The 13,830-nt window shown below is 42.9% G+C and overlaps 2 protein-coding genes across 3 annotated transcripts; both read right to left on the bottom strand.

Annotated features, from left to right (window-relative positions):
- Positions 1-327: 327 nt before the first annotated feature.
- Positions 328-7,819, bottom strand: vsig10l (V-set and immunoglobulin domain containing 10 like). Its single transcript, XM_029718632.1, has 13 exons — positions 7,792-7,819; positions 5,733-5,760; positions 5,139-5,212; positions 4,569-4,841; positions 3,894-4,160; positions 3,429-3,674; positions 3,028-3,306; positions 2,552-2,644; positions 1,736-1,960; positions 1,312-1,428; positions 1,171-1,211; positions 984-1,079; positions 328-701 (listed from the first exon to the last, which is right to left on the bottom strand). Exons 1-13 carry the CDS (start codon positions 7,817-7,819, stop codon positions 627-629), a joined length of 1,842 nt encoding a protein of 613 aa, XP_029574492.1. The 3' UTR covers positions 328-626.
- LOC115177258 (electron transfer flavoprotein subunit beta) lies at positions 7,388-11,648 on the bottom strand. Of its 2 annotated transcripts, none has more exons than XM_029737874.1 (7): positions 11,504-11,648; positions 10,138-10,296; positions 9,512-9,670; positions 9,338-9,400; positions 8,709-8,867; positions 8,396-8,612; positions 7,388-8,123 (listed from the first exon to the last, which is right to left on the bottom strand). In XM_029737874.1, the coding sequence occupies exons 1-6, from the start codon at positions 11,552-11,554 to the stop codon at positions 8,442-8,444; spliced, it is 762 nt and encodes a 253-aa protein (XP_029593734.1). In that variant the 5' UTR covers positions 11,555-11,648; the 3' UTR covers positions 7,388-8,123; positions 8,396-8,441. The 2 variants fall into 2 exon arrangements, with proteins under 2 accessions (XP_029593734.1, XP_029593743.1); XM_029737883.1 differs by having other exon boundaries at positions 11,407-11,541.
- Positions 11,649-13,830: the final 2,182 nt, after the last annotated feature.

Raw genomic sequence — 13,830 nt, 5'->3', positions numbered from 1 at the left:
GAGTTTGAAAAACCCTAGCAGCGTTGCATTTCTTGACACAAACCAGTGTGCCTGGCAACTATTACCATACCCCGTTTCAAAGGCACTTAAAGCTTTTGTTTTGCCATTCACCCTTCGAATGGCACACATACACAATCCTTGTCTCAAGGCTTAAAAATCCTTCTTTAACCTGTCTCCTCTCCTTAGTCTACACTGATTGAAGTGGATTTAACAAGTGTTATCAATAAAGGATCATAGCTTTCACCTGGATTGACCTGGTCAGTCTATGTCATGGAAAGAGCAGGTGTTCATTATGTTATGTACACTCGGTGTTTCTATACAATAGACTGTCATTTTTATAAGATTTATTTAAAATAAATATATCAGTACAAAGTTTGCTGATCACAGAGATTGGCGTTCGGATATACATGTATATTCAATTTGGTTGAAGCAGAAACACAATCTTGATTAAGAAACACCAGTCAGTTCTGCAGTTACAGAGAGCAACATATCCCCATATTAAATCAACCTCGCATACATAAGAGCTTTTCACATTAGTGATAAAATAATATTAAGAATAGAAAACATGAAAACATTTTGGACATAAAATATTGCACATCACGGTGAAAATAACAGTTTTATACCGTTTACACAATTGTGGCAGTTCTCACAGGGGGAGGAGCGACAAACGTGGGGAGAGGGATTGACTGCTCAGCCGGAGCCTGGAAAAGATAGATACAAAGCATGGCTGGTAAATCATTTCTGAATAGACATCTTGTGTCACTCTCCTACATTTCTATATAACAGTTCTAACCCAGTAGCAATTCCACAGGGCCCATATTCACAAAGCGTCTCAGAGTAGAAGTCTTATTCATTATGGTTTAAAAGGCAAAACTGATCCTAGATCAGCACTCCTACTCATCTATGCTTGGTGAATACGGGCCCTGATGTGTACTTCAGATATTTTGTAAGTGTATACGTCATGACAAGGCGGGGTGAATTACCGCCTGTGATGTTATTCTGTTGTAATCAGGCAGTGGTTTGAGTCCTCCAGTCAGAAGGTGGTTGGGAGTGTTTACGTCTGGTTGGGTTGACACCACCTGCATGGGGTGGGGTGGGAAAAGAGTTCTACAATACTGGTAGGAACATGACATTTGCGCAATAACAAATTTCCCCAGTTACTGACATTACCTTGTCTACAGCTCTGGGCACGGGATATCTGTTCTGTTCACCTATGAAACAGAAACACCATTTTAGAGTGAAAACCACTTGATTCCGGATGTGATAATAAAAATGGAAGGAACATCAGGGGATTGAGAGTAGTGCTCCTACGTTTCTTCTTGCAGCAGTAGACACAGAGATATATGAGGCCGATGAGGAGGAGGAGGAAGAGGAGGCTACAGGGGATCCCGGCAGCGAGGCCTATAATCTGTGGTCTGCTCAGACCACCTGTCATACCAGCACAGACACAGTACAATCTGTTAGAGCAGTACTCACAGAGCCTTTCACTGATGCGTGAAAGGTGACATGAAAGCATAATGTTGACTATAACTTTACCAGTATCATGTAGAAGTTTACCTTTATGTTAACATCCAGCTCATTCCCCAGTCTCTTTCAACAACACAACAGACTAGCTTATGAAGAAATAAATTAATTGCTTCACATGGAACAACGCCAAGCCTACTAGTAAGTGGCAACCAGATTAGCAGCCTCCAAACGATCTGAGTAGGAATGTTATCCAAGTCAGTTCAAATACCGGGTCCAATTCTCTGCACCGCTGATGGTTCCCCCTGAGTTCTGCCAGCAACGGGGATGACCCGGAAGTAGTATGTGGATTTGGGATCCAGAACAGAGATATCAGTTTTCCGGGAGGAACCGGACCTCTGCTGAATGCTCCGGAATCCCTCTGTGGATCTTTTCCTTCGGCTGCCATTTTTAGTGACAGTTAGGAGGTCTGGTCCGCTCATCTGGATGTCAAAGCCTTCAAAGCAACGGAGGGACAGAAACCAGTGTTGAGCAGTACTTAAAGGGATGTTCCATATAATTTGACATTAACTACAGTCAAGAGTCATAGAAAACCATTTAAAAATGTCAAATTGTATCCCGAAGCTGTCACTACTGAGTAGTATTATACAAGGTTCTCAGCCAACTGCTTGAAGACAGACTTATAGACCCAAAACGACATAAAAGGAAAATAGCATCAAAAAAAGCAGGCTCATTTAAAACAAAATTGGTTAAGACCTATTAGGCTACAATATCAGTTCCTCACACCAAAGCATTGTGCACTCTAGAACAAAGCCGGATAGTCCAGATGGTCTCAGACATTAAGCAATATTTACAGTACACCCCCATCTACTGTGTTTGGATTTGTATCTTTTCCCAGCTGCAGTATATGTGAGGTCTAGTAGTTCAGCAGTGAGATCCAAATAATTTTAACCAAAAGGTTGAAAATTGGGGAGGTTCCCATGTTGTCAAATAACAATGCCTAAATTGTGGAAAATACTATTCTTAGATTCTGACAATATTGTTTTTACAGGAACATTTGTGAGAATAGGTACGTCGGCAGCTTTACCTGTAATCAGAGAGGTGGGAGGGACCTCCCACGTCATTGTGACGATGGTTCCATCTTGATTAGGGAAAAGACTGGAATCTGAGATGGTGGGGCCTGGAGAGAGGGGTGAGGGGAAGACTATGGAGCTTTATGTAAAACAAAAAAAAAATAATGTTTTTCTTTACACAGTCTAAGACCCCATTGTGCTGCTCTAGAACTTTCAGGTAACATCTGATTCTCCAGTCATTTCAAATCAGTACAACTCCTTCCCAGTGCTCAGCACAGAGATCACATTATGCATGTTTAACCACATGCTGTAACTACTGTATAGCGTAAAACACTACTATAACAGTGGATCACAATTTCTTACATAAAGCCTTTCGAATTTCACGGTGACCCACTAAGTAAACAACACCATGTATTCCGCTCTAACTCTATCCATGACCCAAGAGAAACATGCTGCTAACCACCACCCGAGAAACTGGTCGATGACATACCCAGTAACTGAGTCTTTTTTCCATTGTTGCCCAGTGGGTTGCTGCAGTTACAGGTGTAAGTGTAGAGCTGAGCGGTGCTGGAGTTAAAATCATGGATGCTGAGCTGCGCAGTGTCCACGCTGATCTGGTACTGCAACCCATTGGCTAAGAGCTCGGTGCCTTTGGACCATGTGACCATAGCCTTGGGCGTGGCCTCGCTGTTGCAGTGGATGGTGACCACTATTTTACCCTCTCGGTCCACTGTGGTCAAGACCATCGGTAAAAAATTTGCAGGACCAGCTAAGGAGGAATGAGACCACTAGTTACACTGTGTGATCCTCAAACATTCTGTTTGTTGTGCAGACCTGTAAAATGCCTGGACCTTACATAGTCTAGTATGGAATAGGGAATAAGTAACTCACTGGCAGTAATATTGCACTGTGTCTGATGGAGGGGATGATTGGCCCTACAGAAGACCATTTTCCCATTGAGGTCCTGAGAGGCAGGCATGGTCAGGCTGAAGTCTCCAGCACCGCTGGTGGTGTTGGTCAAGGCAGGAAAGGACAGCAGGGCTTCTGGGGTGCCTCCTGGCCACCTGCAGTGGAACTGCAGATCGACATTTCCGTTCACTGCAGTGACTGAGCACAGTGGGCTGGCTGTCGGGCTCTCTGTGATGGTAGAAAGACAAGGGGGGGCAGGGAAATTAGAACACTTGCACCCTAAATAAATGCAAAAAGCTTATTGGTTTGGCGCACACACACAGGTTATGTGTAGCACAGGCACAATGGTCCGTCCAGATGTTTCAAGACCTCTTACGCTAAGATCAATGATATCAAACACAAAACAAGTGTACCGTATTACCCCCTCAACAGACGCTAATACTCTACCATAAACGTTGACCGTCAAGTTCCTCTTGCGCTGCGCTCCAGTGTTCACATTGACCAGCACACAGGTGTATATGCCCCCCTGGCTAGTTTGGACATTGGTCAGATTGAGACTTCCTCCTTGGGAAACGGGCAGGGTCTGACCCCCAAACATCCAGGAGGCGGAGGGTTGGGGAACCCCCTCGGCCTGACAGGAGAGAGAGAGGGAATCTCCGGAAACAAAGAAGGCCTGGGACGGACTGGCTCCAAGCACGGGCTCGTCTGGTCCATCTACGGGAGACGACAGGTAGTGGAAAGGGAAGTCAGATGACCATTTAAGGGCATATCGGTGTCATCAAATGGCTGGTTAAAGTGGATGTCATTTGTGGTAGCATTTTTTGTTCAGTGTAGGGTAGAAGAGTAAGAAAGTGAGGAGGACTATTGCCATTTCCACATGCGTGTTCCATATAGAGGAGTAGAAGGAAATAAAGACGTGCAGTGGTAAAGTGGATTTGTGAGACAGGGAAACATGTTGTTGCTTTCAGTAAAGGATTAAGTTAAAGGATTCAACTACAAAACTAGAGACATGCAAGTAATTACAGGTGCACGAGACAGAAAATAACTAATAAAGTAGAATACAAGTAATGTTCAGACTAATGCTTTGGACAAATAAGGCGACATTCAACTAGTCCTTCTTACAGAGAACAGTTATATTCCTATGATATGTGACGGTGCTGGAAGGGTTGGTCAAGACCAAGGTGTAAGGTCCTGTGTCCTTCCGGTTGGGCTGATTGATGACCAGGCTCTTCTGGCCCACTGTGTAGTGAGAGTTGTTCTGTACCTCCACACCCTTAAAGTACCACCTGCACTGGTCGGCCTCACCCTGCAGTGTGCTATACTGCAAAGTGAACTTTTCGGCTCCCTCTATGGCATTGGCAGGCTCTGTGTTCACAGACACGTTCTGGATGTAGTCTGAAAGCAGAAAGGAGAGCAACAGTTGGGGTAAAGGACACAGATGGATGGACAAACCATATTGCTTCTCCATGGTGAGGAGGTCAATGTAGCTACATAATTCCTTGAACGGGTAAAAGAAACTTACATGTGATCCTAACATGACCAAACTCTACATGAAGTCTAATATTCAACTAAAATGTGTAATATTCAACTAAAAGGTGTGCTCAAAGGAGAATATCTATTGAAACTGCTTTTTAGTAAAGGAATATGATTTATCTGGGTCTGGGAAACTGGCACCAAATGCCCAATACTCACCATAGACCTTCAGCACAAATGTGGCTGAGACAGTTTTTAATCCAGACTTGACTATCTCCACAGTGTAGGTGTTACTGTAGAGAAATGACACATTTCGGAAGGTGAGGGACCCATCAGTCTCAATCTTCAGCACATTACGGTGAATGACGGCTATGTCTGGTGCAACACTGGAGCCAAGGGTCCAGGTAACCACAGGTAAACTCCCCATATTCCATGTGACCACAGGGTCAAGTGCACCACTGATGGTCACTACCAGTGTCACATTGCTGCCAACAGTGGCGTTGACCAGTGAGGGTCCCAGGGGAGAGATGGTCAAATCACAGTTTACACCTGTAGTTGATCATGATGAAGCAAATAATGAATGGAAATGTTAACATGAATACAAAGTTGATTAAGGGTCACAAATTGTAACTAAATCCTACACAAAAATAGGATCTCAATCATCTCGTGAGACATTCTTTATGGTCACAATTTATTGCGAAGTTAATTAGGTGAATCAATAATTTGTTTGGTGTAGACCTATATGAAGCAGGGTAGTTTTGTTTATTGGCATGTGACATACAAAATTAAACAGCATGATAAATTGAAACTTACCTCCAATCACAAATATCAATAGAGTCAACTTAAAAATGTGCCATTTGTGGACACCAAACTGGTGCGAGGACATGTTTTTTTTTACTTCAAAGAGGAATCCACGAAATCCGAAACCATAAATTGCCCACAGCTTTCACATAAAAATATTCCACATTTTAGCTTTCTATTAAGATACCACAAAAAAAAATCTGGTTAGAGTCCTTGTGAAAGTTCGATGGACAACTGATGTAATACAATCGCTCCTGCGTTGTGTCCTCTGTTGCGCTCAACCTTGCTTCACTGTCGAGCTGTCCGGGTTATCTGTTATCAAGATTCGAGAGCAATTCACCTGTGTCGATGTCAAAGCCTTGATTGGTAAAATATTGGTAAACGTGGGCTTTACTTTTACAGGCAAACTTTCAATAAACACTGCAAAAGTGACTGCTTGTTGAGCTTTGAGGTGGGACAGTCCTTTACTATAGCAATATCTACAGGTAAACTAGTCTAGGATGGCATATTCAACCAAACAGGAATATGATTTATTGGGCAGTCACCTAGACGTTGACACAAAATAAAAAGGTGTAGGCTTGTGATTTACCAGTGTTTCAGGTCTATTGTAACAGAATAACCCGATTAATGAAAGGTAACCGGTTGGACTGCATTATTTCCATCACCTATTGCACTTGTCCTCCGGGAGAAACCAAAGATCTCCCCGCCTTAACAACCGGAGTTGTTGTTCACAAAGCAACACCGCTGGGCTGCTTAGCTCTCGCCTATCCTTTCTTTGGATTGGTGGATACATCTCAATCATGTGATCTCTTTTGAATATTCGAGGAGGGTTGTTGACGTCAACCGCCTGTATTCAATGGGGATGCTATGCTACTAGCTTCATGCCATGAATAGCCAGCCATTGAGACAACTCCGATTTAAAGTGTTTTTTCTCAAAGTTGCCGGGGTGTCGCGTTTCCTACTTATCGGTACACTCGTAATAATTTAAGATTTGTAACTTCTATTTGATCAAATACACCTCACGTAGCAAATAAACCATAATTTGTTGTTGACCAAATTCGACACTCATTATCCTCAATACAAAAACGCCACCTGCTGGAGGGAGAAAGATATCCCGCCGAGTTTGGCCTCTTCCTCTCTGGACACAACCTTGGTATCTGGTCCCAAGGAATGAGGAGTGGGCCAATCACACACAGCTTTTCCAGTTATTGGTTACCACTGAAATAGTATAGTTCCATTGAGGGAGTTATATTAACCTGAGCTGCAGTGCACCCGTCAATGGCCCGTGACGTGAACGGGCAAAAGCTGTTCTCAAATCGAACAGTAATCTATGCCGCATGGTCAGGTTGTCAACAAAGCAGCACAGTGCATCATCTAGAAACATACATCTCTTTTCCATAAAATAATGTTATTTGGAATTATCAAACAAGCTTTTTTCATTGGGAAGGCAATTTTATCAAAAGCAATCACTTTTGCATATAAAAACAGAATCCCACTAATTACTCCAATGTACCACTAGCCTAGGATGCACAACTTTTGTTTTGAGCAGACTTCGTCGTGGCTTTGAACAGCCCCCTGGTTCACGCTACTCAAGAGACTATCTTAAAACCAAAATAATGATGTGGAAAGACAAAATACAACATAGAATGACAGTGGAAAACAGCAGATGTAGATATGAAAGATACCTTTATTGTTATGGTAGGATGCTGTACAATCTGAACAGAAGAGGCGCTTATGGTAAAGAGTCAACTTTGCGTGTGTTTTTTAAAATCATTTTCCCACATCTACTGAGAGACACTGTCCAACCAGAGCTGCCACCCAACCCAGAAATAATGATATTTATATAAACTTTATACAAACCAAGTCAGTAGACATATCACGAACCCTGAATGCACATTCAGCTCGGCAACTTTGGGTTCTTATTTACACATAGCATCCAACTCAAACTGCATAGCCCAGATGTGTCAATGTAGGGTTTTCATAGGTCCATGTTACAGATGAAAATGTTATTGTGACACTCTTGAATGTATAGTGCAACACATACAGAAACATGGGTGAAAAAGTTACTGACTTATATTACTGGCTTGGAAGTTGTGCATTTTTTGAGTCTAGGTCCTCCATTCCTAGTTACCTCTACTCACAGAGAAGATACATTAATTACAATACAGATGTACCATGTGAATTAAATTGCACAATAACAACAGACCCTCTTCTTCTTCACCCTCTGGGCTGTGTGGGTTCCTATAGGACAGTGTTTCTCAGTATCTCTTTATTCCAGGTCAGTAGGCTACTATCATGGAAGTCAGAGTTAAACACAGAGGGCCGGGTGGCGATGGGTTCTGCCTTATGCAACCAGTCCTCCACGTTTGCTAAATTACTTTGTTACATCTCTCAAACAGAGACCTGCAAAATGAAAGGGGGAAATTACATATTACAGTCAAATAGAAACAGAAACACTGAGCTTGGTCAAGTACAGCACACTATGGCAAAGGTCTGCGTTTACAGTTGAGGCAATTTGGTGGAAGAAGCAGATTCCCCAAAAATGAAAATTTCTCTCACCATTCACAAGGGTAAGTTGTTACATGAACATGAAATTCATCAGTGCTCTGACATTTTCTAATGGGTTACAAATACTATCTCAAACAGTCATACTGTTTTTAGGTATTGAGACTCACCCCTCTGTGTGTCCCCTGCACTCTCCCTTTGGCTCCCACAGGGCCTCTAGATTGTTCCGTTAGCCTTGAGTTTGGCGACCAGGTCATCCACCGTCTCCACCTTCACTCCGGCCAGTCTCGTTGGGGGTTCGTCCACGCTCAACACCTCCATTCGCGACACCATGTCCACCCCCAGGTCTGCTGGTTTCATGTTGGCTATCTTCTTCTTCTTGGCTTTCTGGGAGGTGGAGGGAGAAGGAGATGAGAAATTAAAGTGCTATGTGTGTGTGTGTGTGTGTACACTTTGTGAGGAAATGTACATTGTGTGTATTACCATGATGTTTGGCAGGGTGGCGTATCTGGGGGTGTTGAGTCGAAGGTCTGCTGTGAGGACGGCTGGCATGCTGATTTTGATGGTCTCTAGACCACCATCGATTTCCCTCACCACCTTCACCTTTTCCCCATCGATGGTCACCTCAGAGGCAAATGTGCCCTGCAAGAATGAGAGGTCCTACATTTAGTAGATGTCATAATCCACATTGAGATTAAATATTATCTGAAATGATCAAATTAATTTACAACTAAAACAAAGCCTTCTTTCCTATGTTACCTGACAATTGCAAACCCATTGTAGGCCACGAGGCAATCCAAGTGTGACATCTGGTGGTTTAACCATGTAAATACACCCTAATTTTGCCCTTCATTTGGCCTTTGGTCTACTTTTCAGTGCAGACTGTGTTGACTGTAGCGACATAATCTAAGGCCTGCTAGTTCAGCTGGTCTCTTCACCTGACATTACGTCGATATGCTAATGCTTATAAAGACCATGAGAAAAGGTCCTGGTCCGGACTACAATGGTATCCAAGTCAGCAGTTAACAGTAAACAAGGCCTCTATGCTCTGAGATCAGTTTAGTGATTCCTGCTGAGAAAAAGGGTTACAACAAGAAGAAACCACTACTGACCTGAGGCCAGTCTAACAAGGCTGCCGTCATCTGACCTGTCTGGTTACAGTCATCATCAATGGCCTGTCAAAAAATACCAACACAATCAGTGAGCATTACATGAGTTCATGAGGTTCGATTTCAAAGTCAACTGGCATTGGTGTGGCAGTGGCGCAATCTATTGCATCGGATGACCTGTTTGCCCAGGATGACGAGTGAGGCCTCCTCCTTCTTGGCTAGGGCAGCAAAGATCTTGGAGATCTGCAGGGGTCCCATGGCCTCGTAGTCTTTTCCTGAGACCTCCACGTGGATGCCGCGGTCACACCCCATGGCCAGTGCAGTACGGATGGTCTCCTACACACACACACACACACACACACACACACACACACACACACACACACACACACACACACACACACACACACACGAGCGGTAGGGTTCTCAAAATTATATAAGAACACCATCTGAGAACAATGACAGAATAATACAATCATTAACACAATCAAGTTGGAGGTGACCATCTGCAGAATCCTTCTTACAATAGAATGAAAACATACTCATGACCGCTATCCTAATGAAGAAACAAGATCCAAAGCTTCCCTCCAAATGTTAGCTATTGAAGGCCTGTTAAGGAGGATGTAGCCTAATGATACAGAGTGTTCGGATAGAAATGAAGCCTAAAACTACAGGACGTTAAGATATAAATGAATTGAGTAGAACAGATATGTAGAATGTCATGTAGAATAAGGAAAATGTTTTGCATCGTTGAATGCACCCGACTTCAAAATGGTGTCGCCAGAGCATTCCGTCACTCTTACCGTTACTTGCGCGGGCCCACAGCTGACGGCCACCACCTCTTTGATGAACTTCTTCTCCTTGAGTTTGACGGCCTCCTCCACAGCGATCTCACAGAAGGGGTTCATGGAGTGCTTGACGCCATCTGTCACCACCCCGCTGTGGTCGGGCTTCACGCGGATCTAGAGGAGAGAGCAGGGTTGTCTTCATTAGGCACCAAACAGGAAAAAAAAAAGACTGAAAAAGGGTGGGACTACCTGAACTCCAATAAGAAATGCTAATTCAGTTTCAAAGAGCTTTGCCCTACTGAACATTAGTGACTACTGGATAGCCACTCAGAAGGGTCAGAGAGAGACAGACAAAGACAGAGGCTGGAGACATGAAGTGCATGCAGTCAATGTGCCAGAGTTGAGTGTGCGGACACTGTGTACTTGGAAAAAGTTGCTGTGGGCCCAATGTAGGTGTGCTCTCAGAGCTTTCCAATTCAATTTGTGAGGCAGTCAAACCAATTCTGGAACACTTTTGAAAGCCTGCCACTAACCCAATAGTATTGAACAGCCATTGTAAATAAACATTTTAAAACACCCAAATTCTGTCTTAAGTCCATCCCATATATATTAGTCACCTCATAAATACATGACTGGCCCAGACGGTGTCTCTCTCTCTCTCTCTCTCTCATACACACACACACACACACACACACCACCCTCATGCCTGCCTTCATCTGATAAAAGTTGGGGCAGTATATGGGACCGGGAGGGTACAAACATAGCTTAACCGAGTGCATCGAGACACAGCTACAGGGATCTAGTTAGGTGCAGCTGAAGCAGGAGTGGTCAGACTGTAGTATGAAATAACTGGTAATAGATATGGTGCTAGGCTTCCTTTACAAAAAAGTATTACCTTGGAACTATCTGATAGAAGGCTAGCACTATCCAAGCCACCCCGATCTAACTGTCCTGATGCTGTGACACCTAGTTGATTTTATGTTTTTAAATCACTCTGATGACGCCTGAATGATGATTATACATGTAGCTTAACATTTGCAATACATTGTCACAACACAGTGACAATGCATTGTTAGCTAGCTTTCTTTTTTAAATTTTGACAGTCGTTTATCGTTTTACCAAATCTAGAAGTAGCACGCTAGACAAATTAACCTTAACTGTTACCTAGACAACCCTGTAATGACCTTGGTATTTTCCTTGCAGTTATGGTTGTTAGTTGAACAGACTTGACATTCAAACAATGAATGCTAGCTTGCTAAACTAACCCTTCATCCATCTACCCACCTTACGTTAGCTAGCTGCCATAGGAAGTCTCGAACCAAAATTCTGCAGGTGAAATGTTGAATTGCTTTTAAATACAAGACAGTGGGGAAGTAGCTACCTTGACAGCATAGTCAATTACACGTTTAACTCCAACAAGAACCCGCGACATTGTTAGCGATTCTTCGGTTCAGCAATACAGTACAGTAGCTAGCTACCCAGTCACCGCAACGAACCTTCACCCAAGAAGCAGGAGACTAGTATTCTGCTAGCAGCACAAATGATAACGTCACTTCGGTATGGTAAATAATTCAACCTTTCAAATAAATGGATAACTCATTCAAAAGACATTGAATTGTAATCAATAGCCACTTCTATTGTGACAACAAGAAAATGCAATGAGTAATTTATGAAAACAAATCCCAAATATGTTTTAAGATTATTTATTTTTATACCAATAATGAAAAAAGACAACATGACACTGGCGGCTATTGTGTGTCCCCTAATAGCCCCCAATGCAAGACACCGTAATAGACTGTACATGGGTTACATATTGGCTCATAGAGATAACTTTTCTACCTGTTTCAGCTAAAGTGGGGTGGGAAATACTCAGCAGGGTCTCTACTAACCAAATATTATGGTTCGTTTTGGAGTGGGACAGTGTTGTACATACCCAGCAGGACTTCGTTCTCAGCCAGCAGCAGTCCCCCTCCAAAACTACACATATTTGGTTGGTAGAGACCCTACTGAATATTTCCCACCCCACTTTAGCTGAGACAGGTAGAAAGGTTTTCTCTCTACAAGCCAATAAGTATCCCATCTACCGTGCATTGTGTTGCAGTGAAAGGAGTGGGTGGAGTAAGGAGTCACCAGTAATCTGTATTAAACCAGTTGCCCAGCACAAGACCAATTCAAGTTTTGCAGACTCTATTGAGTATTTCCAATAACATATATTTGTATTTTATTAAAAGTGTATTTCTTTAAATATAGCCTACACAATAATTTTCAACATACTGGGATAAATAATTTAATATTGCAAATAAAATACGTCAAATGATCAATAAATTTTTTCAGAGTGGGTTGCAATGATGTGAAAAACAGTTTTGCTGCACTTGTGCTAAAAAAAAAAGAAGTTTGCGTGTCTCTGCAGGGGGACTGTTATTTTGAAAAAGAAAACCGCGATCGCACTGCAAGCATAACATCCTGCTGCTAGGAGAACGGTAACGCAGGAAAAAAGGTCGGAAATATTTTACAGCGATTCGTTGAAAAGAAAGAAGGCGGGTCTAAACGGGACCGCCCATTGTTGGAACCAATTAAATTATGTGAAATTGAAGACTGTCAGCAAAAGTGACCAGTAACCAATCACAGAGAACAAGCTGGTGCTCCTACTATTTCAGTCGGACACAAAGCCACTCTTGGGTCAACTAGGGTAAAGGTCATGGTGTAATTAAAGGAATAGCTCATCTTTATAAACCGCTTACATGAGGTGAAAACAACTATTTATGTAAAAAAATTACAACAGGTATTCGGTACAAATACAACAAGCCCTTAACCAACAACGCAGATTTTTTTTTTAAGTAAGTAAGAATATATTTGCCCAAATTGTTTAAATAAACTAAAGTTAGAAAAAAAGTAACACAATAAAATAACAATAACGAGGCTATATACAGGGGGTGACGGTACCGTGTCAATGTGCAGGGGTACAGGTTAGTTGAGGTAACTGAGGTAATATGCTACGCTACAGGACTGTTTTGCTAGCACAGACTGGAATATGTTCAGGGATTCATCCAATGGCATTGAGGAGTATACGACCTCAGTCACCGGCTTTATCAATAAATACATTGATGACGTCAAGACAAAGGAGCTGATCGTGGACTACAGGAAAAGGAGGGCCGAAAAGGCCCCCATTAATGACAGGGCTGCAGTGGAGCTGAGTTTCAAGTTCCTTGGTGTCCATATCACCAACAAACTATCATGGTCCAAACACACCAAGACAGTCGTGAAGAGGGCACGACAACACCTTTTCCCCCTCAGGAGACTGAAAAGATTTGGCATGGGTCCCCAGATCTGCAAAAGGTTCTACAGCTGCACCATCAAGAACATCCTGACCGGTTGCATCACTGTCTGGTATGGCAACCGCTTGGCATCCAAACGTAAGGCGCTACAAAGGGTAGTGCGTATGGCCCAGTACATCACTGGGGCCAAGCTTCTTGCCATCCAGGCCTTCCGTCAGAGGAAGTCCACAAAAATTGTCAAAGATTTCAGTCACCCAAGCCATAGACTGCTCTCTCTGCTACCGCACGGCAAGCGGTACCGGAGCATCAAGTCTAGGTCCAAAAGGCTCCTTAACAGTTTCTACCCCCAAGCCATAAGACTGCTGAACAATTAATCAAATGGCCACCCGGACTATTTACATTGAACCTTTTTTTTTTACTTTTGATTATTTTG

Source organism: Salmo trutta, chromosome 3 (assembly GCF_901001165.1).
Source record: "Salmo trutta chromosome 3, fSalTru1.1, whole genome shotgun sequence".
NCBI lineage: Eukaryota > Metazoa > Chordata > Actinopteri > Salmoniformes > Salmonidae > Salmo > Salmo trutta.
This window is presented reverse-complemented; position numbering and strand designations above follow the sequence as displayed.

Excerpts from the sequence above, each read along its gene's own strand:
- vsig10l (XM_029718632.1), bottom strand. The coding sequence starts at position 7,819 with ATGCACAACTTCCAAGCCAGTAATATAA. Across the intron at positions 3,307-3,428 it reads ACAGTGCAATATTACTGCCA|CTGGTCCTGCAAATTTTTTA; the intron begins GTGAGTTACTTA and ends ATTCCTCCTTAG. Across the intron at positions 1,080-1,170 it reads TGCCCAGAGCTGTAGACAAG|GTGGTGTCAACCCAACCAGA; the intron begins GTAATGTCAGTA and ends CACCCCATGCAG.
- LOC115177258 (XM_029737874.1), bottom strand. The coding sequence starts at position 11,554 with ATGTCGCGGGTTCTTGTTGGAGTTAAACGTGTAATTGACTATGCTGTC. Across the intron at positions 9,671-10,137 it reads GTGGGCCCGCGCAAGTAACG|GAGACCATCCGTACTGCACT; the intron begins GTAAGAGTGACG and ends GTGTGTGTGTAG. Across the intron at positions 9,401-9,511 it reads TCGTCATCCTGGGCAAACAG|GCCATTGATGATGACTGTAA; the intron begins GTCATCCGATGC and ends ATTTTTTGACAG.